Source organism: Diadema antillarum, unplaced genomic scaffold, assembly GCF_040938485.1.
Source record: "Diadema antillarum isolate AM-2024a unplaced genomic scaffold, OU_Dant_1.0 scf00000160, whole genome shotgun sequence".
In the NCBI taxonomy this organism is placed as follows: Eukaryota; Metazoa; Echinodermata; class Echinoidea; order Diadematoida; family Diadematidae; genus Diadema; species Diadema antillarum.
In genome coordinates, this window is record NW_027271049.1 from 1,266,697 (window position 1) to 1,293,770 (window position 27,074).

Here is a 27,074-nt window from a genome sequence, read left to right on the forward strand (position 1 = left end):
ATTCTAAACATGCAAAAATTCATTCGCGGAGATGGACCCCTCGTGTGGGAGGGGGATGCCCCTATATTCCCACACCCTCCCTCTTCTATACCCATCTCATTCGACCGTATAACACACTGTGAAGACACAGACATGGAAAGAGATTGCTGCAGATACCACAATTATTTACTTTCATCGCAAATTTCCGCGAATATTCATTTGAGCTCACTTTTTGATTGATCATATATATATATATAAATAAGAAGGCCCGTGACCGTGAAGGTGATTCAACAACTGGGCGTCACTGATATTATTATCAATGGATGCCCCAAAGGTAGGTGATAACGGATCATTAGTTATTTTGGTGTGTTTTTGCCTAATTGTTACATATCATCCTATAGGTTGAATCATTACTTCTTTTACCACAAAATTACGAGGACCCTGTCGTTCGATGCAAAATAGACTTAGGTCCTCCAAGCAGCACAGAGTATCGAAGTGATGTCACAGCAGTGGTGCGAAGTGATGCATTCCCCCATGCAGATCGCAAGGTGGGTGATGCCATGTACAATAAATATTGTCTCCCCTCTCATTTTTTTTTTTTTTTTGGGGGGGGGGGAGGTTCGGTGTTGTAAATAGAGCATATTCTTTTGTTTATGTATTATTATTATTAACCATCTTCTTCCTATGATTACTATTAGTATCATTGTAATATTGTAATATTATTATTGTTATCATTAGTAGTAGTAGTAGTAGTAGTAGTAGAGAGGTACCTATACCTAGAAGTAGTAGTAAATAACCATTTTTGTCACTTTCATCATATTCTTCTCTTCACATTGTCTTTTTTTCATATTTGTGATTCCTTAAAATGATTTTCTTCTGCCTCAGTTAATGGGTTGGTTTCTTGATCACAAGATAATCTATAAATGGCACATCAGGGATTTGGAAGGGTTCCGCCTCCCTGGGCATACCGTAAGCGAGCTAGTGCCTCTGTTATTGCTCTCCCACAAAAACAAAAACAACAAAATAGAAACACCTGAACGGTGAGGTTACCATTTACCTCAATATTTATTTTTCTTAATTTTTGTTGTTGATAGAAACAATTCCCGGCCTAAAATCCCACCAAATTTGTGCACCAGAGGGTTTAATTTCAATTCTAAACATGCAAAAATTCATTCGCGGAGATGGACCCCTCGTGTGGGAGGGGGATGCCCCTATATTCCCACACCCTCCCTCTTCTATACCCATCTCATTCGACCGTATGATACACTGTGAAGACACAGACATGGAAAGAGATTGCTGCAGATACCACAATTATTTACTTTCATCGCAAATTTCCGCGAATATTCATTTGAGCTCACTTTTTGATTGATCATATATTCCAACTGTTCACCCACAATGTGCACCAGATCGTTGAATTTCAGTTCCACAGTGGCGGATCCAGAGGGGGCGCACCGGGCATCCCCCACTTTATCTCTTGTTAAAACAAAAGAATTAAAAAGGAAAAAAATGGGAGGGGCGAGTGCGCACCCTGTAATTTTGTAAAGGCGCATCTAATTGTTTAATTGAATTGTTTGTATTCCGTCTGCAGTTTTAAGTGTATTCAGAAAAACAGTCATATCTCCTTATATTTTAGGCTTTATCGCGATTTTTTATATGTAAATATGGTAGGATGTTTTGTGGTACAACTGACCTACACATTTTGCATCGTGATAACTCGGAACATTTTACGTCACTGCCCCCTAATGGTAAACAATACCTTTAATGTGTGGGGGAGGGGGGGGGGGGGTGGGGGGAGGGAGGATGAACATAGTGTTCATTTTGATCACCTCTCTTTGCAACAAGTCATACCCCCAGGTCTGAGGACTTGTCTGCGCCACAGTCTTTTGTTTGATACACCATCAGGGGGGCATTTCATGAAGCGTTTTGTCAGATATTTCGTCTGACAAAATGTTAAAAGCTACTGAAATCCTTGCATCTGATTGGTTGAGAGCATTTTTGTCCGACAAGTTGTCGGACGAAAATGCTTCATGAAATGCCCCCCAGACCATGAAGCTGTGTAGCTCCATGGTTACTGCTTGGGTTGGAGCCAGGTTCAAGCATGATCATTAGGAACAATAATACTATTCTCAGACATTCGTGCCAGGTTAGGTTGTTTAGATCCAGTTTCCATGGCGCTGAATGGCTAGATAGCATCATGCTTTGGTACGGCTCTCCTAGTAGTAAACATCGTATGAAGTGGGAAGTATATAGCTTGAATGGATATTCCGCCAAGCGTATCAGCTGTTCCCATCCCAAACTTAGTGAGTGCTTGTACTTTGCAACACCTGTGCGAATTCTGAATTCTGATAGGAGACTTGCATGTTTTCCAATAACACAAATAGCCCGCTGAAGTAACCTTAATGTAATGGCAACGCGTAAAGCGTAAGTGGAGCGCATTGAAAGCGCCCAACATAATATCGCCCATGAAAATTTATACTTTTACAGTATAACGCAACAGAAACTGATCATGAACAAAAGACATTGATCCACCAGACAAGAGAGGTGGAAATTGAGAAAAGAATGCTAAATTCCTTTCTCCGCATACACGCGCAGTTTATGAATCTTCGTAGTTTATCAAATTGTTTGTTTTTCAATTCCCATTGCTATGATACAAGTGGTTTAAGTTGCAATCATTGCAAATATCTTCATAAAATAATTGGTTCATTGTCTGGTACGATTTGTAGTTTGCTCGTAGGCATGTTCTTTGGTAGCAGGTGCAACCTATACCCTCTTAAATGAGTCAATGACTTAAGCAACTTTACAATTTCACACCAGGTTCTAAATATCATCTAATTTGGATGTACAAGATAATAGTTTAAAAAAAATCATATTTTGTACGAACAAATTACACAATTTTAGAAAGCAGCTATCAAAACCACTTGCTCCATCAAAACATCCTTGATAAGTTATTAGACTACAAGCAAAGGATACAGCTTTTCTGAATTCCGTTCAACGTTCGCAAGTGAGATCAAGTTAATATAAGTGAACAACTACATACAGTTCAGTGGTCGACGGTTTGTATATATAAGGTTCATAATATTATGGCATTCACACATCTTTCATTTCGGGTACGTAATATCACCGTTTCGTGATAAACACATTAAGACTTGTTTGACACTACTCCCTTTAAGAGCTCAAAGGTATTGTGCCAGCTGGCTATGTTCTTTTTGGTGCAGATCTGATATTGCAGCCAATTTACACTTCTGATATTCGAAGCTGAATTAATGATTGAAAGAGAGACAAAACAAAAACAAAAACAAAAACAAACAAACACACACAGATACACAAAACAAAACAAAAACAAAGCTGATCAGAGTCCAAATGTTTAGCAAACATAAAGCAGTCGTTAAAATAAGACATATTCGGTAACTATGGATACATTACGTGGTTACCAGTCTTTTGTCGATATATAATCTTGTAGAAAGTTTAAAGAAAAAAAATTGCACGCGAGGTAGATCTTGTCAGATTTCCATAAGCTTTGAATTCATCATGTAGGCCCATTAATGCACACCTTACATGACACCTGGTTTGAGACAACGGACAACACGACACTGTACTAGTATGAAAGTTTTTTTTATGAGTCTATTGGGAGACAAAACCTTTCCCTTTTTTTTCACGAGGCAGACACAATACATTATGTTTCTTCACTCGAAATAAAATCAAATGAAATGAAAAATAAAAAATGAAAATAATTTTTGACTTCTGAAAGGTTTTTGACTTGAATATCACCCCCCTTGATTGCATTTATATATCTATGAGTAGTAGGCCTACTGCCTTGATGGCTCAGATTTGGAAAGATTGTCCCCGTGTACTTCTTACTTCGGAAACATTTGGGGAAATGGCCACATTTATGAGGGAACGATTCCCCCAAACACCATGCAATGGATTTTATAGTGAATGCCGAAAGCTTCACGAGACAGTTATTTATTTATTTATTTATTATTATTTTTTATTTATTTATTTTTTTTTTGGGGGGGGGGGAGTTTGGGGGTGGGGGAAGATGGACATTTCAGTATGAATTTAAGGTTTTAACACTTGTGAAACTGTGAAACGCTTTTTGTATTCATTCAATACCATTGTAATATTTCGAAATCACCAGTAGATGTACAGAATAAACAGCTTGGTGAGAGCCTAGATATGAAACGGCTGCAAATGGAATTTACCAAAACAGTTATGATTTTAGAACGGCTTTGAACAGGAACAACTTGGAAAGCGTTAAACATGATTGAAGGCTGTACCACGAGTGAGTCCACTTCAGATTTTTCCAATACAAGCTTTGCTCTCTCTTATTATACATATTATTTAGAAAAAAAACAGTGAAAAAAAATCGATTCTTAAAAAAATCACACAAAACCCATGACTCTCCCATACGGGATCCGGAAAGAGATTCCTCCTAAGTCGAAGCTGACAGGAAGGGGGCTCGAGGCACCATCGACGCCCATCATCTACCCTCCTCCTCCCCCTCCCCCCCCCCCCCCATCCCCACACACACACACACACACAGACAGTCAGAACGTTCCACGGACCCTGCTTATGAATGTATACAAGAAAACATACATACATTATACACACGTACCAGTGGCTTGTGTCATGCATGGATCACAGAGTGATGTCTCGCATTGACTCTACCGAGACTGGGGGAAAACCCAGTCACCTGCATGCCTCATGTCTGGCTACATAAAAATTTCAAATCAGTCTGATGAAAGTGGCGAGGTCGATAATTCCACAGACAAAATCATTGTACGGTTACCAATTTGTGTCCTTAAATAAATTCAAGCTTTTGGCGGATGCGCAACAAAAAAAGAAAAAGAAAAGAGAAACGTTCCCCGTCCTTTGATGCTTATCCATTATGGGCCATAATCCTTATAGCGGAAATTAACCCGGATCATTCCTTAAGGAAATCATTTTTTTTTTTAAATTATCTTTTGTGGGTCTTAGTCTTAAGCGGAAATTAGCCTGGATCATTCTTCCAGACATCCGTTCAACTGTGAACATGAGAATTACCCATGCTTTCGAGGAAACCTTAAATCACTGCTTTATTCCGGTTTTCATAAACATTGTTTTTGGTGGTCTCATAAATAAATTTTGCATTTTCATTAGTATGTAAGTTAGATTTAACAATGTTGGCTATACTTTCTTTGTTTGTTCTTCATACAATGAGTCTTATTGATATGTCTAGTTGCGACCAATATTTAAGCCATTATCAATATCACATAGCAGTATTTACATGTGTATATCAAACAATGAATGAATAGATAATATCTATTAGAGGTGGGGGTCTATTAATGAATGCATCCATGAAACCGTATAGGCCTACATACTACATAACATAATATAGGTTTTCCCGGCCAATTTCGCACTTTTGTCAGTCCATTTGATAAAAGGTTCATTCAATTTAGCGAAAATCCTCGTCACTGCATATTCTGTCATTCAAAATTGCAAGTTGGTCGTTCAATTTAGCATTTCGATCAAAGAAATTCGCACATGTGCCATTCGAATTCGTAAAACGAGCATTCAAATTGGCACGTGCTCTTCAGTCATTCAAATTCGCCAACACTGGCCGAAAGGGGTATTTCAGTCATTCAATTTCGCGTGTGGGCAGTCAAATTCCTAACATGTTCATTCAAATTAACGTCATGTTATTTCTTTTTTGAAAAGGTGATAAAATCTAAACGTGTATTTCCGTGTGACTTTTTGTTTCATCCACGCACTGTTAAGCAGTAAAAGTATTATATTCTTTACCATATATAACTCGAGTTTGTTGTTCTGTAACGCCCATTTTCTTTCATACATGTCATTTTAGGCCTACATGTACCAATACTACAGATTAACTTCATCTTCTTACAGTCATGACAGCACAAGTTACATACAGACGTATTTCTCAAGAAGACAGAAAAAGAATTATAGAAACATTTGATGATCATAACCTTGACTTTCTAGAACTGGCCGACACACTCGGAATAAAGCACTCAACGGCCAGATAAGTTGTGGCCACATGATGCACTATATCTTCGGACTGGAAGAATCACTAATCACTAAGCACATTGAAAAAAAAAACTGTTGCCAAAATCTCTAAAATAAGTACAAAAATATGAAATGTAATGACGCTTGCAAAACAATATCTATGTTGACAAAAAATAAAGAAAGAACCAAAGCATAAACATGCGTGCTAAATTGACTGCAAAAGATGTTAAATTGGATGCCCAAAAATGAATTTGAATGAACGAGTGCGGCATGTCCGTGATCACGTGACTATATCATTCTAAATTGAATGAACGAATAACGAAATGGTGCTTGTTTTACGAATTTCAATTGAAAAAGTGTTAATTAGAATGAGGCTAAAGGTAATTTGAATGCTCCAAAATTAATTTGAATGAAGAGATCATAAAATTGAACTACCGAACATGTCATCTACGCTAAATTTTGCTAAATTGAATGCAGCAATTAGGAATTGGACTGACAAAAGTGCGATATTGGCCGAGAAAACCTATACAAACCGGTGGCTTGTATTGGGGCCTGCATGTCTCATGAAGATTGACCATACGATTCACCGTACCCTTAGACCGTACCCTGTGTAAAAACAGGCTCTGGCTGACGATCGATGTCTCGAGTCTAACGAGGCTGGGGAAAACCCAGTCATCTGCTTCATGTTAAAACGTTTGTGAATCATATCAGTTTGACGAATATGGTTAGGTCGATGATTCCACAGGCATACGATTACAAATTTATGTCCTATATAATCTATGTACATGATGTACCATATTATGAATGATTATGGATATGGAGGGTGCGCAACAAAAACAAAAGGAGCATTCTCAACATCCTGTTACACTGATACTTTGTGGGCCTTATAAACCTTATGGACCATTTCCTATGAGGACATCCGTAAAACTGTGAACATGAGAATGATTTCAGGCAAACCTTCGATCATTGCTGTATTCCAGTGAGCATTAATGGTTTTAGTTTGTTCTCAATGACAGTAACAACCTAATTTGCGGCAGTTTTTAATCGTCATTTTCCAGGCAAAGAACCCTTCATCAACTGCAATGTCTATCGCATCAGGGGGATAAATAGTGCAGTCACTTCGGAATTTTACTTCCTTTAAAAGGAAGCTCCGTGGCGTAATCAAATCCAAGTTACATGTATAGCAAACATGAGAATAAAAGGCTCATTAAATTATTAGACGTCCTCTTGATAACAAAATATATGTCAAATGAATTGCGTATGATCCTGAGAATTGCTTATGATACTTAGTGAGCTCATATTGAAAAAAAAATCAACAAAATCGCTTCTGTATAAATCAGTATCAAGTTAATATTGTGGAGGCGATGACAGCAGTTTTCCTCATGTAAAATGTAATCATTTTATTTTGCCAGTTTTGGAATAACGATCCTTTTCGGAAAAACGAACCTCCTGAATACTAAGTAACACAATGTGACCGTCTCATGGCCTCTCACGATCTCATCAATCAAAGATCGGCTTATTCATGAAAAAAAAAAAACCATGTCAAAATGTTTAAATGTTTATGTATATGAAATGTCCCAATGTCCCCTACGGCCAGCCTTTGGATTTTTTTTTTAAATCAACGATTTCAAAACTTTTCATTTGTGATTACTAACACATGTATATCTAACTTAACAGGTTATTAACGACCCGGTGTATGGGAACATACAGCTGCCTCCCTATTGTCAGTTGATTATCGACACACCCGAGTTCCAGCGGCTGCGATTCATCAAACAACTCGGCACCGTGAGCTACGTCTACCCAAGTGCAGGGCACAGTAGATTCGAACACTGCTTGGGGTAAGGTTGCTCAGACCAATATTCTTCATACATTTTCTTCCCTATATCTGATGAAGAAGACGTGGGGTGACTCGTAACACTTTACTGTTAAGTCTAACGAACTTCCTTTTCTGTGTATGCTCATGTCAAATTATGGTCAGTACATCAAGATTACAACCAACAACGGATGATGGTTCATTTAACATTCAAAAGCCGAATAAGGGTACTTGATTACAAATAGGCATATTCATGAACAACTGAAAAGAGCCAAAATGCTTGGATTTAAACAATCTTCTTACCATCCACAAAGAAAATCAGGGAGGTTAAATGATTTTCCATAGCGAATTAGCAGGGCAAATTTTGAATTATCTATTCGGTATCTTTCATCCGAAACTGCTTTGATTTCATGCTACGTCATGAAATAAGAAACTTGACGCATAAAGCGATCGTGTAAGAGAGTCTCCGAAATTGTGTATCATGAAAGATAAGAAAGTTAATTCTGACACATATTCATATCTGTACTATACAAAATATGAGACCTGTCCGACCGCGAGTCAAATAGAGACCAGCTGACTTTGTATATCAGTATTTCGTATACAAACTTTAACTATTCGTAGCATAACACACATTCCTTTACATGCAAAAAGTACTTTTTAGTAATAACAAAACAAAAAACTGGGCATCATTTCATATGAGCGCGTTAAAAGCCATCACCTTGGTACATAATTAAGATTAGTTATTTATTTTGTGTTACATGCAGTGCAATGTATCCATTTGTAATGTTCATTCTGGCTTGTTTCATGTTTGTAATGTTGATAATAATTATGTATCCTTATCTCTTTATCTGGTCGGGTAAAATACATGATGATGACAATAAAAGCTCTGCATGTGGTGTATACGAAGCGGGAAGAAAAAGTTTGCAACGTAAACCTTTTTACGTAGGCCTACTTTTCTCTTCCAGAGTGTGCTTTCTGGCGCGAAAACTCGTCAACAGTCTAAAGCTTCAAGACAAAGTAGAGATTATCGAAACAGAGACCCGTTGCGTGGAAATTGCCGCTCTCTGCCACGATCTAGGTCATGGGCCATTCTCGCACATATTTGCTGAAATAATCCCCAAACAGGATGGGGATCCATGGAAGGTGTGTATGACTCGCTGAAGATTTCTCGTATGGAGAAGGGCTCATAAGAACTATCTTTGTGGATCTATCTTTTACTTTTAGGCTTTTTAAAACATATTTTGTAATTATATTACAATCATAGTATATAGTGTAAGTAACTTAACTGGGCTGATTCGTAATATTTAATGGGACTTCAACTTTTCTTGTAACAGGTTTATTTTACTGTACTTGCTTTATTTAGCAGGATTGCTTAGCACCTTTAAAAAATCAAGCAAACTCACATGTGAATGTGAAGTGGGAATGGAAATTCATTTTTTTTTTCAATTCAAATGAAACTTGATTTTTAATAACAAATGTTTGTTGTACAAATTCAATGAAAACAAATCGTACAATATGTTACAAAAAATACATACATTGTGGAACTGATTGTTCAAAATAATTGAGTTCATTCAATATAAAAATAATTGCGTTAATGGAAAGAGGGACCCACGTGAAAGACAAGCTTGTAGGAAATGAAAGCATCAAATTTACTGATATTTTCAAGCAACACGCCACATCTAAAATATGACCTCACTTTATAACGGTGATCTAGCTAGGACAGGGATAGACAAAAACGTAAAAAAAAAATGCACTACAAGGATAAAAAGAAGTAACTTTTTTTTTCTAATCTTATGCACTTCAAAGCATGAGGAGCAGTCTGTGAAGATGTTTAAACACCTGATCACGAGAAATGGACTGGAGGGAAAATTGGACGAGGTCGGCGTTTACGAGAATGAACGGGAATTTATTTGTGAACTCATTCTCGGAAAGAGCAGACGCCCTGACGGGAAACTGGTAAAGATGCTATTCATTTATTCCGTCGATGTCTATTATAGATAACCATGAATAGCTTTTCATGATGGAAATATACCTGTGAATCCTGAAATGAAACCTCCGTTTTTATTTGCTTGCCTGTTTGCTTGCTTTTTTTTTTTCGAGAGAAAGAGAACAATGGCCCTGGATTAGACAAAAGCAATATTGACTGCTGCAAAGTGGACTGGCATGTCTCCCCTCCTGCCGCAATGACTATCCATGAAAATAACCCTTTACTTTCTACAACTTGGTTAAGTTCCAGAAGTGTATTTCCCATCATTTGTTATACCGAGTATTGACCTGTAGCCCTCTGTGCATAATTTATATACCCTTAGCAAAAAAAAAAAGAAAGAAAGAAAGAAGAAAATAAATACTTTTAGAGTTCTTATATTTCATAAGAGATTTTGATAAAAATCAATGTACTACATACCATATTAAAGGTAATTTAATTGGCTATCAACCTAGTAGGTCATTACAAAGGGAAAGTCTACTCATGAGTGAACATATTCGATTTTGACCTCCAACGCCCAAAAGTAAAATATGCAAAAAATGGCATGTTGTCTTTTATTTGTAAATGCCCATCAAGATAACAATGATAAAAGACCAGGTAAACACAATGAGAGATGTGAATGAAATAGAAAAAAATAATCTTTCATTCTCTTTATCTCTTTATGACGTCAAACAAAATCAAAATTGGAAAATAAAGGGGAAGAATATGAATTCTCTTTCAACTCAAATTTCAAATAGCATAGGGAGTAAGGGCACAAAGATTATTAAATGAACATGATATTTTTATTTAGTTCTTTTAATCTATTAATTCAAGAATTAATGAGAAAAATTCAAGAGGCAAATATTAATCATAGTTTTCCTAATTTGAGAAATCAATTCAAATTCCTTTTGTTAATAGTGCTTATTCTCTCTTTTCATTTGAATTTGGATTCGACAGAAGATTCTTCATTTTCCATCATTATTTAAAGCCCTAATTGATCTTTTGGACTAAGAAAAAAATATATATATATATACACTCAGCAAAAAAAGAAAGTAAACACTTTTTCGAGTTGATCTTTCTCGTGGACTATTTGGCTAATAATGGTGTTTTATATGTCATGTTAAAGGTAATTTAATTGGCTATGAATATAGTAGGTCAATAAAAGGGAAACTTTACGCATGAGTGAATACATTTGTTTTTCTCTTCCAAGGCACAAAAGTAAAAATTGCAAAAATGGACAAGTTGTTATTCAAGCGTGTATGCTCTTCCATATAACATTGAGAACAAAAGACAATAAATTTAATTAAACACAATAAAAATGCAAATTAATTTGCAAAACTCAACCTATGATCTCTATAATGTGTCTGTAACCCTCCAAAGATAAGGAAAGACAAAAAATAATGGAAGAAATTGAAAAATCTTTTGTCAAATCCATAGTCAAAAGAGAAAAGGCAATGGTAAGAAAGAAAGTTAGATTTGATGCGTTATTCCAAATTAAGAAAATTCAAAATAATATTTGGTTCCCTAATTTGTTTTATGCAGTCTTACATTCCTTAATCAAAAGGTGAAATGAAGAAATTCCATCGAATTTATCACCTTTAAGGCTTACTCCCTATGTCATTTAAAGTTAGAATATCTGTTATGTTCCACCTTCAGTTTTCCCACTATGTTTTCGTTTTAGAATATACAGAGAAACGAAGGAACGGAAACTTATTTCTGCTTTTTCATTCATGTCTCTCATTGCGTTAAATTGGTCTTTTGATATAATTGCTATCTTGGCAGGCATTTGCAAATAAATTTCAATATGTCAGTTTTTGCAATTTTTACTTTTCTGCCTTGGAGAACATTTTTATCATTTCCTATTGCTTCCTTTCATATATGACATTCGTTCTTGAAAAAAAGAAAATGTATGTAAGATCAAAACGTTACGAATATTAGCTGTGTAAATGACTATGTAAGTATTTTGTTGATTTGTTGATTTGTATTGATTTTGAAATGCAGAAATAAAAACTGAACTGAACTGAACTGAACAAAAGCGAATGTGTTCACTCATGCGTAAAGTTTCACTTTGTATAAACTTACCGGGTTGATAGCTAATTAAATAACCTTTAATATGTTATAAGACACAATGACTTCCATCAAAATATTCTATGAAAAATATTAACTTGAAAAAGTGTTTACTTTCTTTTTTTGCTGAGTGTATATATATATATATATATATATATATATATAGAGAGAGAGAGAGAGAGAGAGATCATGTGTTTATTTTTGCAAGTTAATTCATGCTTAATATTGTGTCAAATTTGTCTTTTGTTCTTTTTGTTACATTATTAGAAGAGCACTTACTCATGATTAACAACTTGTTCAATTTTGCAATTTTTACTTTTTTGGTTTTAAATTCATAAACAAAGGTGTTCGCTCATGCATAATATTTCCCTTTTATTGACCTACCAAGTTGATAGTCATTTAAATTACCTTTCATACGGTAATTTGTATATTAAATTGTAGTCAAATATTCTATGAGAAATATAAACTTGAAAAAGTTTTTGCTTTTTTTTTTGCTGGGTGTATATACAATGCGAATATCGTTAATGATATAACAGTACAATTGTAGTTACATTTGTACCGTGGTAAATCCATTAAATGTAATGTTCAAATTACACACGAGGATGAACAGATATAGATAAGATTAAGGAATGGCAAACGTTCAAATATCATGAAATAAACAGCTTTTCACACGGATATAGTATACGTCTAATAAGCTAAATGCAGTCTGTATAGACACATGCAGTTGCCCTACAAAGTGAAAAGGGTTGGCGTAGTTTCAGCAAATTCAGAAGTTACAGTGAAAATAAATTGCCGTTTATACAGATCCGAGAGAAGAAGTTCTTCCTGTATCAGATCGTTAACAACACCGTCAACGGAATCGACGTAGATAAATGGGACTACTTGGCTCGAGACGCTCTCTTCCTTGCTATCAATTCATCCTTCGACTTTCAGCGAATCCTTCCCTTCGTGAAAGTCTGCGAGGTAGAGCAAAATGATGGAAGCGTGAGAAAAGAGCTTTGCTACAGAGATAAGGTGATGGTTTCATTCATTCTGTCCCATACAAATCAATAGATTATGTCAATAATTCAATAGTTTATTCATTCAATTGAATTGAAGGCTATTGTTATCACAGTGGATTAAATTGTTTTTCTTTATTTGTTTTTTCCCCTCTGTTGTTTACTTGTTCGCCTTGCTCTACACGTGGCAATCAGTTTCCAATTTGTTAACATAACACTAAATTGGAAATAATCACTGGATGTACTGATACAAAACTACCAAAGATTATATATGAACTAATCACTCAGAGAAACTGCATGAGGATGTTAACCGATACGAAGATACTGTAATGTGTGACGTAAACAATTGTGATTCGAAGAAATGATTAGTGGCAGTAATCACAAAGAGAAACCAATGTCATGGTACACGATTTTTGTCAATACAATGTATAAATCGCGGTTTCAGACAACATGTTCTTGTGTAACAATTTCTCAGTTTGTAGCTGGCTTGGAAATAACCACTTGTACATTGTTAGCAGTCCCTGTATTATCGGCTTGTAACGCTTACCCAAGAACATAATCACAATCACTGCCACAGTTCTGAAACCATCCATCGTTTTTACGAAACGTCGGGTCTGTACAAGACCACGTATTTCGTTGTTACATGGTGGTAAATAAAAGTGTTATCACACACTCTGTGCGACGTGACTCTTCTCTTACACTACTCTCCAGTTATATCAAACAAAAATACACGTGCAAGCCGCAGGCAGGTACTACTAGTAGTTTATACAATAATACATACTCATTTCCATGCGTCCACCACGAAGTGTCGACGGAAGCATCGTGTTTTTGGGCTGTCCGTCCCGGTGCTGTTCGTTATTCCGAAGGTTCGTTAATCCGAAACACACAAATTCCCTATTCCTAGAGGTTCGTTAATCCGAAAATGAAATTCGGAATAACGAACCTTCGGAATAACGAATCTTCGGACTAAAGAGCCTTCGGAATAAGGAACCTTCGGAATAACGAGCTGTAACCGTCCGTCCGACCTTTCGTTCGTTTTTTTGACTGGTTAATTGATTTCGTGGACGATGTAAACTAAGAACCGTCCCAGGTATACAAATGAAACTTGGCATTATAATGTATTTACGAGTGAATGAAGCAGACGTACTAAATGTCAAAGGTCATAGGTCGAGGTCAACTTCTGAAACTTCACTTTTTCTTCAGTATCTGTGCAGTGCCATAAGGTATTTTCATATGTATTTTCATATGACTTTATTATATACTAGTCTCTTCCCCCTTTGGTCATGGGGGCAAAGGTAGAAGGTAAAAGGTGAAGTGAAATGTTATAAAAACTTATTTCTTTTTTCCTGCATATTTTCGAAATCGCTTATCAAACTTATATGGCAATGATTGCCTTTGGAAGTTAATAAGCCCATGGTCAAGGAACAAAGGTCAGGTGAAAATGCTGAAATTTACACTATTTTTCCTGAAATAACATTGTTTTCATGCATTTGAAATTAATCAGTGCACCTACATGCATTACCGCGCAACTATTTCGTAGGGGAAGATTTCCACCATTTATCCATAAGTAAGGGGTCGATGTTAAAAGTCAAGTGAAAAGGGGTGCCCCTTTACAAACTTAAAGGGGTAAAACGCTCCCCGATTTTGTCTTTTTATTTCTTTTGCATTAACAAAAAAGTCAGGGGGGGGGGGGGGTCGTGCCCCCGCCTGGATCCGCCAATGATTGGAAGATCAAAGCTCAGGGGTTAAGGGTCAAGGGTGATAAGAGACAATTGAAAGCTGAAGATGGTACAATTTTGCTAATTCCCTGTTTCTGTGAAATTTGTCAAGCTTGTGGAGATTAGACGCTTATGTTGTTTGATCAACTGTAGGCTTCTCTGTTAATAATCATATGGTCATGAGGTCAAACATCGACAATTTTTTTTTTTTAAACAGCGCAATCATAAATCATCCCAAAATATTGGTCTCTGAACCAACTTTGCAATCCAAAGTAAAGTAGGTTAAAGAAATGTAAATGTATATGTATTATAACCACTCAACACATATAGGAATTTTTGTCATTGAACTTTCAAACATGTCATTTCAATTTCTTGACAATTGCAATTACGAAAATGATGTGCTTTATCGGAGGGATTCCGCTTTCCATAACAACATTTCTGGTTTTCTTTGACTTTCTTTTCTCAGGTTGCAGCCGATTTGAACCACATGTTCCTCACTAGGCGTCGTCTCCACTACTCTGCCTACCAGCATCGAGTCAGCACTGCGGTTGCGATCATGTGAGAAATTTATGATTGCAAATGAAACTTGGGCACTGGATAGCTTCAAAAGAAAGAAATGCTCTTTGTCATCAGCTGCAGTGTGTCAAAAAGCTTTGTGAGAAAATCGAACGTTGTTAGTTTTTAACCACCTTGGTATCAGGTTAAAAAGTATTCAAAGTGAAGCTCATTCATTATAGTCGTAGCTACTTTTAAATGGAGTGCTAAAAACGCATACAAAAGTGGTATTGAGTGGTGAATTGTCTTCATTTCGTCTCCCTCTACAAATTCAATTTGTAAGATCGCAACTGCTGATCTGTAATTTAACAAGCATGTCAGAAAAAGGTATCACGGGACTCGAACCTGTCATCTGCTGATTTCCGGGTAGCGACACTACCAATACGCTATCTCTGGTTGCCGGCAGTGACACGATGGCGCACTGTTCTCCCTCAGGGGGAAGGAGCTAGAAAAGGTGACCTAAAAGAAATTTTGCCTCGTCAGCATACCGGAGCTGACTGGTCATCTACCACGCGGTGGAAACATGAAAGAAATACGAAAGAAGAACTAAAAATCCTCCCACAGACACAGGGGAGATCACAGGGGAGAGGCTGGGGCTGGATACACTTTCTTTTGGTCATCGGATGAACGCAGGAAAGCAGGAGTTGGCTTTGACATTGACACCTGACACTTATCGATGCTTACGTCCCCTCCATTACTCTCTGGAGCAAAAAGAACTGTTCTATCAGTATACCTATAGCCAAAGTGTTACACGATCAGATCCTAAAGAGGACAAGCTACAATGCCCGTATAGACAGAAATGTCCATACAGTCTTGGCCAGATGTCATCGGGCCACATGGCATTGGCCATGAGAGCACCAAAGGCCAACTGCCACTTACCTTCTGAGCTGAACAGGAACTCACCATCACCAACACCCTACCTGTACCAACTTCCCGACATCCAAAAGGCTACCTAGACGCACCCAAGATCCAAGCACTGGTGCCTGATTGACTACGTGATCACCAGGCGCCGTGACACACAGGATGTTTGCCTCAAGAGGGCAATGAGGGGAGCTGACTGCTGGACAGACCACCTGCTGTTGAGGTGCAGACTGGCCTTTTCCATCGTCAGCAGACACAGATGCTGGAAAGCTGATGTTAAAAAGAAACTGGACGTCCAGAAATTCAATGAGCCAAAAACAAAAGAGACCCTCATTGCCACACCTTGCAAACCCACTTGCACATCTGCCAGCAGAGAGAAAGTTTGATAAAGCCTGGGCCAACTTCAAGGATGCGTGTAACTCTGCCAGTCATACCCTTCGCCACACGAAACGGACACACCAAGACTGGTCTGATAACAACGAGATCACCACCCTCTTCCAGGAGAATTAAGAAAGAAGCCTTCACAGCGTGGCTCAACGACACAGACTCACAAGTCAAGCACGATTGACCGCCTCAAGAACATTAGAGGAAAGGTGCAGACTAAGCTGCGACAGATAAAACACAAATATAATGGAAAAACATGGCTGTAGAACTAAAGCAGTACCCCGACGAGCATAACTCTAAAAGATTCATTGTCGGGCTGGAATACGTTTATGGCCCTATACGCCGATTGCAAAGGCACATGTGCGCTCTGCCAACGGAACCTTGCTTACTGTGTAGAGCAACATCATAAGCACTGGAGTAAACACTTTAGCCACCTGCTAAACAGTGCTTTCCAGATCAACTAATAGGCCATCCAAGGTATGCCACAGCGCCCATGCAGTCCTGGCCTCGCTTGATGACCCCCAACGCTGGCAGAAACCCAGAACAACACGGGAACAACTATACAGACATGGTGTTCGCAGAACGGCAGCTACATGAGAAGTGCCGTGTACAAAGCCAGAACCTCTGCATCCTCCTTGTGGACCTGCAGGACGAAGGCTTTTGACGCGGTCAGCCAGGAGGGCCTGTGGGCTATCTTGTCCAAGGTGGACTGCCCAACAAAGCTCGTCAGAATCATCCAGTCATTTCATGATGATATGATAGCTTGCATTGTGGAAAGCGGAGATGTCTCTGATCCATTCCCACCATTTCCCGGTCCCTAATGGCGTGAGCAAGGCTGTTGGATTGCTCTCACACCACTCTTCAGCCTCATGTTTCCTACCATGCTCTCTTGCGCAATGACCAAGTGATGCGCTGGTGTCACTATTCGCTACAGACGTAACGGCCGATTCTTCAACCTTAGACGTCTGAAGGAGAAAGAAAAAAAAAGTCCTGGAGGCCCTTGTGAGAGACTTCCTGTTTGCAGACAATTGTGAGCTTGCAGCATTGCATGAACCAGACCTGCAAGAACTTGCCACTTGTTTTGAAGAAGCAGCAAAAGCCTTGGAACTGACCATTAGTCTGCAGAGACAAAGAAGTCTCCAAGAGGCTTGCACAATCAGAAGCTTCGTTTGGCAGACTTTGGACACGTGTGTGGGGTGAACGGGGCATCAGACTTTCCACCTAGCTGGCAGTCTTGTAGGCACTCGTCATCACCTCTCTGCTGTACGGCCCCTAGCGTCCAGCTGTCCAAAAGGGTGTTAGACTGTTTGAGGAAAAGCACCTTAAGAGCCTGAGCCAGAAACGAAAAGCCCACAAGGAGAAGATCCCTGACCTTACTTCTGCTTTTGCGTACACAACATGTGGCTGCGTCTGCTCGTCCGCCTTTGAAATCCGCTCCCAGCTCCGACGTCACGGGCGTCATTGTCGAACCCAACAGACTTCCATGCATTATGTATTTCAGGGATTAATGATTAATACCATACGAGAGTTGTTTCCTTAACCCATGTACGTGCATCTTGCTTTACAGCAATCATGTTAATTTGCAGAGTGTTATACTTATGTGTAGTCATTTTGACATCTATTAGTTTTCGATGTACCCCCGCAATAATTCTTGAAATGGATATGTTTAGATATAAAAACAAGGAAATGTCAGGACAAACTATACATTTTTATATATTTTATTTTATAGGTACAAGGACGCGATGGAGGCGGCGGCAGAGCATATCATATTTGAAGGCGTAGAGGAGTGAGTGTTGATACAGAGAGATATCCGTTCACCGTCATTATAGATGGCGAGCTGTGTTTGACAGAAATTTTCAGCAGTAGGGCGTGCTTGTGCAATTTAAATTAAACTATGCTAAAGGGCAAATCATCAGAATTTTTATGAAGAATACCAGCCGTGCAAATATCTCTTTTCGTCGTGGGTGTGTGTGGTGTTGTTTTTGTGTGTGTAGCTGAAAAAAAAAGAACTTACGGAAAAAGTATAAACAGCTTTAAATATAACTGCCTATGTAGAATTATTATGAAATTAATCATTACTTCAGTTTGCCAGTTGAAATTACGGACATGACAATTTCCTCTCAAATACAAAGTACAAAGTCGGAATGTATATTATTTCATTGAGACATATGAGATGACTGTAACACACCTTATTCATTCCAATTATTATGCATCCACAGTCCAAGTGGTGCCAGAAAAGCGTACAACCTTCTGGAGAGTGTGAAAGACCCGGAAGCATTTTCCCAGGTTACCGACTGCGTCATCAATGAAATTGTCCGTTCCGCGTCCCAAGACAGGGGCATGAGGGACGCGCGCAAGATTGTCAAGAGGATTCATGAGAGGAAGCTCTACCAGTGCATCATCGAGCTCCCTCATGCCCAGACAGAGGTATCCTCTCCCCGCTCTATCCTTGTCTTTATCTGTTTGTTGTTGTTTTTTCTCTTTCTCGCGCTCGCGCGCTCCTTCTCTTTCTTCCTCTGTAATGTGGGACCTCCAAGTGAATAATGAATTCAAACAATTTTTTGGTATTCTCCCTCAGAAGGTTTACTGCTAAATGTGCACCTTTTTATGCCTAATGTACCACTGTCCTGAACAAGTTCTATCTTTTATACCTATAATGTACCACTGTCTTGAACAAGTTATACTCTTTTTTTCTGAGTGAATCTAAATCCAATATGGTATGGTATACTACCTCTAAATCTACGTTTACTCAATTCGGGGCACCTTCCTAGACCCATAACCATCTCAACAGCTGTGTATTCCTTCCTTGAGTTTTATTCCTTTGCTCAATATTCCAACTTGTTACTCGCCTCAGGTGCCCACCAATTGCTCGCTTTTATTATTTGGTTTGTTGGGCCGGCACCGGGGTGGGGGGGGGGGGGGGGAGGCACCTGAATGATTTGAACAAGTTTATTTCAGTTCAGTTCAGTTCAGTTCAGCTTTTATTTCTGCATTTCAAAATCAATACAAATCAACAAATCAACAAAATACCTACATAGTCATTTACACAGCTAATATTCGTAACGTTTGGATCTTACATACATTTTCTCTTTTTTTTTTTTTTTCAAGAACGAATATCATATATGAAAGGAAGCAATAGGAAATGATAAAAATGAAATGCAGGGGACCATCATCATAAGCTAAGCTTGACGAGGATGATGGCCCCAGGTAAAGAAATACATAAAGAAAATCTTGCCACTCACTGAGTGGGGGGTAATTGTGCAAAGGGCACAATAAAGAGATACATAAAGAAAATCTTGCCACTCACTGAGTGGGAAGTAATTGTGCGAAGGACGTGCGGTGCAGTGCGGTGTGCATTGTGTTGGGATGAATCTTGGTTTTTACGTTGAGTGTTATTTTGTGTATCAGTGTGATGAGGTGAATGTTACTTCAGTTATGGCCGTGAACTCATATTTCCCTACCCCCAGGAATGATTCTTGATACGTTTTGTTAGATATAGTATCATGGCTATAATATGCCATTTACATTTGCTTGATTTGTCTCTTGAAAAGCAGGTACGTGAAATATTGCTTTTGTTTGTTGCATGAAATAATGACACCTGCTCGTTTTAGTTATTTTGTATCACCAAGAAAACAGTGCTGTACATTTAAGTCAATCATTCACCCGTTTCCATGCATATTCACTGTCCAAATATTTCTCAATAACTTTGTTTAATTGGCTTTTGTTATGTTCTTGCAACAAAAAGGAATGCAGAAATCAAATCAAGTATATAGGAGACGAAACTGTATATTTGACAGACGCATTAAAACCTGACATCCATTCTTCCGTGGCTGTACACTTGCATAGTTGTGCTTTTTTTATGACGTATTTCGTCCGCCATAGAGACAACGGACTACGCATGACGCACGAAAACAAAACGGACAGTCAAAAGCTGAAGCAAATCGGCTGCTGCGCAATCTACAAGGGTGCCTCAGCTTTTGAGGCAATCCTTATGATTACACTTGCAATGAGTACTGGGTCCTCCATTTTATTCTGATGAGGTTCATTGATCTTTACCACTAACCAATAATTAATCTTTAACCCTTTGAGCTGGGGACATATTTTCCGATCTATTTCTACTTATCAAATCGGATATATAGAATTATAACCTCCTGATTATTCAAATTAATGCTAGACATTCTAGACTGAAGTTATGGCTGGAAAAAAACACTTTCTTTTAACCGCAGTACAGATGATTTTGAACGTTTGACCTTTGACGTCCTACAACTATATAGATAATTTTCAGTTTATTTTTTATCCTGTCCACCAGCTGACGTCACCACTGGTCATTCGTGGCTGAAGCCATGGCTGGATACATTTTTGACACGTTTGGCAAAAGCTCAGTGACCTTCGACCTTAACCGTGACCTTTCACCACCATTTAACACTTTAATGCCAAAAGTACATGAATACTGTTAATCTCATTTTATCTTTCGGTCCATGTATTACTACTTGATATTCTCAGATGACATTTCAGCTAATCTTTCTCTCTCTTTTTTCAACCAAAGGTCAAGAACGTTTGACTTTGACTTATTATGGCCAAGTGCTATCAGTGCGTGTAATAGCATACCCTTAGTCATTTCTCAGAAAATCTGCCAATATACTGCCAGTATATAAATATTATTATAATTTTATTTATTTTTTTCGCTATACAACGAAAATAAGGCAGAACTGACGAACGGACAGACAAGTTGTAAAAATACACCCTTGGCGCGGAAGTATAAAAAGTTAACAGAGCGAAGTTTGTGAAGAACACAACATTTGTTTTATATTCAAAATGCTGGATGAAGATTCTTTATCTCAGAGCAAACTTTTTTGAGTGTATCATTGTATGTTGCCAAAATAAAGGCTATAGCAACGCTTTTCTTTCTTCTTCACGTAACTGAGAAAACCGACAAGTTTGTAAAATATGTGAACCAAAGGCGGGGATTCACCCTCTGTCTTGATGTTATCAAGTTGAATGCACACCATGCATTCTGACATTGATTACCTTATTAATTGATAGTCCCCTTTTATGGAATTAAAGTGTTCAAATGCTGATTTCTAATTACTGATATACTGCTGAAAGAAGAAAACACAAACATACTAACGCGTGTGCATTATACACAGTATTGACTGTTCATGTGTGCTGTTGGTGGAAGATGAAAAACTCCTACAATGCACAGTGTCATATAGTGGAAACCCCCCCCCCCCCCCCCCCCACACACACACCAAAAACAAAACGAGCAAACACGTAAGCACGCTTCCATGCATTGTTCAACATTAAGGCCCTGTCACACCTTTCTAGCCTTTCAGGCTACGCGGGCTTGTTGCGTGTAGGGATTTTCCAGCATATACCGGCTAATTTCTGAGGGCGGACAAGGATTTGGGCGAGTCAGTGCATGTGTCTTACTTGCTGGACGCGTTCTACTTAAATTCTATTTGCGGGTATACTGTGTGACCTGTGTGCCAGGCGCGTGGGGGCTGACAACTCAGTGAAGGAATTCCTGTGAAGGAATGACAGAAGTCCCACAGAATGTCATCATCTTGGCTGCATACGAGGACTGCGAAGTACCTGGAAAAGTTTTGGTCATGCTCAAAACTTGGCTGCGGTTAAATCGGGCTTCGTGCGTACCTTCCGGCAACTACAGGCGAGATAGGTACTGTCAGGTGCAGACCAACTGCGGAGAGCTCCTGGTAGCAAATTTGTTTCCCCGCAAGTCAAGCCGCAAAACTTCCCCAGATACGGTATGACAAGGCCTTGAGCATGCTCAAAACTTGTTCCGAGTGAGTCGTGGGGGTTCGTTTGCAGAGGTACACGCGGAACACCAGCAGGAGACCCTTACCGGCAGCACCTCTCAGGCAACTCCAACGCAGGTACTTCTCAGTACCTGTAAGTCGCTCGCAACAGAAAACGGATCGGTTTCAAAGCTCTCAGGCAGGTAACACGGAATACACGCAAGTAGAAGGTAAGTAGCACGCGTCCAGCAGGTAAGAAACACGTGCGAAACTCGCAAACACTCTTGTCCGTCCCCGGAAAATTCTCCTGCGTACTGGAAAATTCCTCCTCGCAACAAACCCGCGTAGCTTGCCCGGAAAGGTGTAACACGGCCTTTACACTACACTTGTATATTGTAAGTTGATCGTAAATCCCACTGACCAGTTCAATAATGTTTCTCCATGCAGTACTTGACAGACAGAGCGGAAATAAAGAAACTCATCGAAGTAGACGACGACGACATATCTCCAGATGAAAGAATTTGGAAAAAAGAAAACCTTGTCGTGGAGGTAAAAATGCCTTATGTTGCGAACGTCTTCGTGGCATTTCTTTTTTCTTCAAATTCTATCATCTGTTATGATCCTGCGTTTCTTCTAATGCATATTAATGCGTTCTATAGTATGATATGGAATAAGATGAATAAGAAAAAGAAAGTGAAATCAATTTTGTGGTAAAAAGTTTCATTTGAATTTTGCATTATTCTTTTCCACTTTGACATTCAAGGAAAATGTTGAAAAAAGTGAAAATATAGTTTGAATTGAATTGAATTGAAATGAAATGGATTGAATTAAATTGAATTAAATTGATATACATGTGGCACCCTTCCTGTTGTCCTCCGGTATTATAATGCCGTGCCCCACCGATTACTTAGATTTTCATTTATTCATTACTGTACACTCATTATGACGCAGGAAATTTGACCAATGATTATGTCCCATTGATGTTCTATGTAGAATGTGTATTTTCTGCCAGACAGAGACATTTTAACTTATGCGCACTGCGATCAATTTATATTACAACAGGTGTCGAGCTTCACATATGGCATGCAGACAAAGAACCCGTTTGAGCACATCCCATTCTACACGAAGTCACACACAGACAGAGACAAGGCCGAATGCTTGCCGGAGAAAAAGGTAAAGGGGTTAGGGATATCGGTTTGTATAATAGGGACATGCAAAAAGCGCAGGCAAGGTCATAATATGGCTGATTTACAAATGAAATAGACGAAGACAAGAAACGGAAACACGCATGATTTATAATATACAATGTGTGTAAACAGATACATGTAGACACGTACACTGTACACATAAAAATACATATTATAACCACCCACTCTTCATTTCAGCTCCCTTCCTACATACTAGTAGTCACCTTTTTACAAAACTTGCCATGTTGCTGGATTGCAGTCATCACTAATGTTCATAGAAGTATTGAAGTTTCGTGAAAATGAAGAAGGGGTTTGTCGCTTGAAATGTATGTAACTACTCATCAAACAATTGAATTGAATCAGGACTTGAAAATGTCAATTGAGCCTTAGAGGCATAATTAACCATTTGCAGGTGAAACAACAACCCAGTATTAGTGCTTTAAAATAGTTCCAAAATGTGAGTCTGGTATAGAAACAACCACTGTAAAATCTGAATCCGTGTAATCAATGTTAAGTATTGTTAAATAGACAAAATGTGAACAATAGTTAACCGTCTACAGTTATGGTTTAATGAGAAAAATACTAATATCTCCTTATATTTCAGGCTTTATTGCAAATATTTTATGTAGTATTTAAATACATCAAATGTGATATCTTGAAATTTTCTAAATCAATGTTCCCAAAGGTAAACAGGACCTTTAAAACAACCTTGAAATCACGGTCTCATTATGTCTGCATCTTCGCGTTGATTATGCCCCCTGAGACCCCGTTTACAGTGCGGGGCTGGTCCGAGCCGCGGCCGAGCCCAGCCTCAATTGCGAGGCCGAGCCCCGCAATTTTGTCCGTTTACACTGCTGGGCTCGGCCGCGCTTTTAATTCAAACCTTTCAATATTTTGTTGTAGTGGCGCTCTGCTTGTAAACAAACGCAATTTGGTATTGTCTGGTTTTCAGACCCTTTGCCAACTGAATACCGTGGCGACGAAGTCGCCGTTCGGGCAAAGGCCTTTGTCGAAGGAAAAAATCCTTTGCAGGACAAAACCACCTTAAACTATGCTATTTTTCGACGTTGAGGGGGTTAATATCCTGATTAGCGAAATAGTACAGGCAGAGGGTTTGGAAGCCAGACTAAAATTGGCCGCGCATTTGGCCCAGTTTGCGTTTACACTGAGAAAAGGCCGGGCTCAGCCGCGGCTCGGCCGCGGCCGAGACCACCTCCAGACGAGGCCAAATGCGAGGCCAATTTTGGCCTCGCATTTGGCCTTTTGCGCGTTTACACTGAAGCGGGACTGGGCCGGGCCGCGGCTCGGCCGCGGCCGAGCCTCGCACTGTAAACGGGGTCTAATTTGTTTGAGTGTGAAGTTATATAACATTCTGCATGTCGACGCACATCTTATGCGTATAGCTTTATTTGTCAGGAGTATCAGTACAATGATTTCGTTACACTTCATTTGTCGCTATGAAGTCGAGACATGATATTGGTATGTTGCTTTGTATTGGTATGGCATTTTGGTTTCTGTTGTAACTTGATGCATTATCATACTCACAGTGGCCAGTGGATGTGCCATCAGATGAAGATAAAATCGAAGACAAAACAGTTCGCATCTACAGCCGGAACTTGGTTACCGATGATGTTCTGAAGAAAGCTAGGGAGGACTTTGAAAAACATCATGCACAGAAAATCAAACTGGAACGCAATGTTCCAGGCACACCAACGAAGCAGCGGAGTCGCCAGCCCTCTCAAGCCGAGGAGCCGGAGGCTGCAGTCAGCCAAGTGCCGAAGCGGAATTTTTCGCATCCAACTGATCAGAGTTCGATGTGATTGCTCACTTGTCGTTACAACGATTATCAGAATCATTGGTACCGCTTTGTCATAATATATTGCTGTTTTCAGATAGTTCAAAATGTTTTTTTTTTTGTCCTTTCAACTTGTTGGACTCTGTTAGAAATTGTCTTCAAGACTGTCTATTCAATTCAATTCATTTCACTTTCTTCTTCGATGAAACGCATCAAATATGCACAAAACTAGAAAATTATGATTTTTGGTACACAGTAGTTGACTGTGTATGATGAAAATGAGAGGTGATTTACACTGAGTCCGTTTTACTTCGCGGATACGATTGAGTGGATAAGTATCATACCATGATACCATGATAGTGAATGACTATATCCTTGATTTCCCTTCGGACAAAGAAAGTTAGTTTAAACAGAAGCAGTACGCATACCTTGTCGATTATTCCTCATACAAGATCATAATCATCACACATTCATCACTTTGCTCTTGTATGTTTTCTGTTTCATCGAACTTGCCAAATGACTCCTTGAAATTAATGTAACTGATGACATACTACCTATTTACAATGACACTGATGGTGTTATCTTAAACATTACGAGGATTTAGCTTGATCAATATGGTCATTATCCTGTAAGTGGAACTTGTAAGTTGTAAGATGGCGTGTTGTATAGGCACACGTGCAGTTATCACTTCACCTACTCATTATCTCTTGCCTTTTCCATTTTTGCAATATCAAGTGTGCGTGCAAGTACGTGAAAAACAAAATAATGAAATGATAAAGAAAAGGAACTTTGGTGATGTGTGATTGCTTTAAAGGTGGCAAATATAGTGACTATACCTTTGATTCTATACGATATCAAAAGATTTGCGTGTAATGCGTCAATGAAATATGAAGATAAAGAAAAATCATTTGAATAAACAAGGCTGACAAAATTTGTACAATCGATTGATTATATAGATGGGATCAAATTTCTTGCAGTTCCTAATGATTTTATATCGTGTGATCAGATATTCAAGTATTGTCATACTTTATCTTATATTTACATTTTTGTTTACTTACATTTATTCATGGATATTAAGTTACATTTTGATGCACTTGAATTCAAGTGGTCATGCTCATTTGTAAATCTTAATTGAACGCCCATCAAATTTATCTTGAATCCTTGTGAAATTCGAGTCTCTATGTCGGATAACCGAAGCTGAGAATTAGAAAGTAGAGCGGAGGATGGTTATTTATTTCACGTATCGATTATATAAAAATGGAGAGAGAGAGAGAGAGAGAGAGAGAGAGATAGAGAGGAAAAGATAGACATATTCTACTTGATGAGGATATTGTTTGTTACAAATGCTTAAATGAAATTAACTATCAGTATTGAGCGTCAAGAACTACACCGCCTGCACTTTTGCAATTATGGCAAAGTGATGAGACCGACACTGCTTATCGACAAAACAACGTTGATGAAGCGTGAAACTGTGAAAACCTTGAAAGAGTTTATTTAAATCATTTTTATTAAGAACTATAATTATGTACATATTAAGATATATAAATACAAATTGTACTCAATATATAGATACTGACGAATTTGCTTTCCATTTGCATGATACTGAGTATAGCTCTATAGTCTGCATTCATGAGCAATCCCGGTGTTAATCATGCGTTGTAGTATGAGGTAGTAAAGTTTCTTTCAGAAACAGTCATGTGGCATGTATGATAATCCTACTATTGAATCTGCAATTTTCAAACACGTAAGAATGAATCTCGAACTAAAGACGAACGAAGGGTGAATTGTGGAATTACAGGTTCACATTGTAAGTTTGAGCCGGCTTTGTTCTATGGTCATGCTGACTTTTAAGTGTCCATAATAGTGACAATAGTTGTGGCATGTTAATTGGAATCGGAGTGGTCTTAGGAATCTATACAGTGTAATTATTTTTCATATTTTGTTCTTCATTTTAAGCAGTTAAAATTCTCTTCTTTTTTTTCAAAGTAAGCATAC

General features: G+C 38.5%; 1 protein-coding gene across 1 annotated transcript; it reads left to right on the plus strand.

Annotated features, from left to right (window-relative positions):
• Window positions 1-239: 239 nt before the first annotated feature.
• LOC139722193 (deoxynucleoside triphosphate triphosphohydrolase SAMHD1-like) lies at window positions 240-27,074 on the plus strand. The gene is made up of 11 exons (XM_071633509.1): window positions 240-313; window positions 7,660-7,820; window positions 8,761-8,938; window positions 9,602-9,751; window positions 12,630-12,839; window positions 15,008-15,099; window positions 18,071-18,127; window positions 18,561-18,768; window positions 22,545-22,646; window positions 23,160-23,270; window positions 24,832-27,074. Exons 1-11 carry the CDS (start codon window positions 299-301, stop codon window positions 25,102-25,104), a joined length of 1,557 nt encoding a protein of 518 aa, XP_071489610.1. The 5' UTR covers window positions 240-298; the 3' UTR covers window positions 25,105-27,074.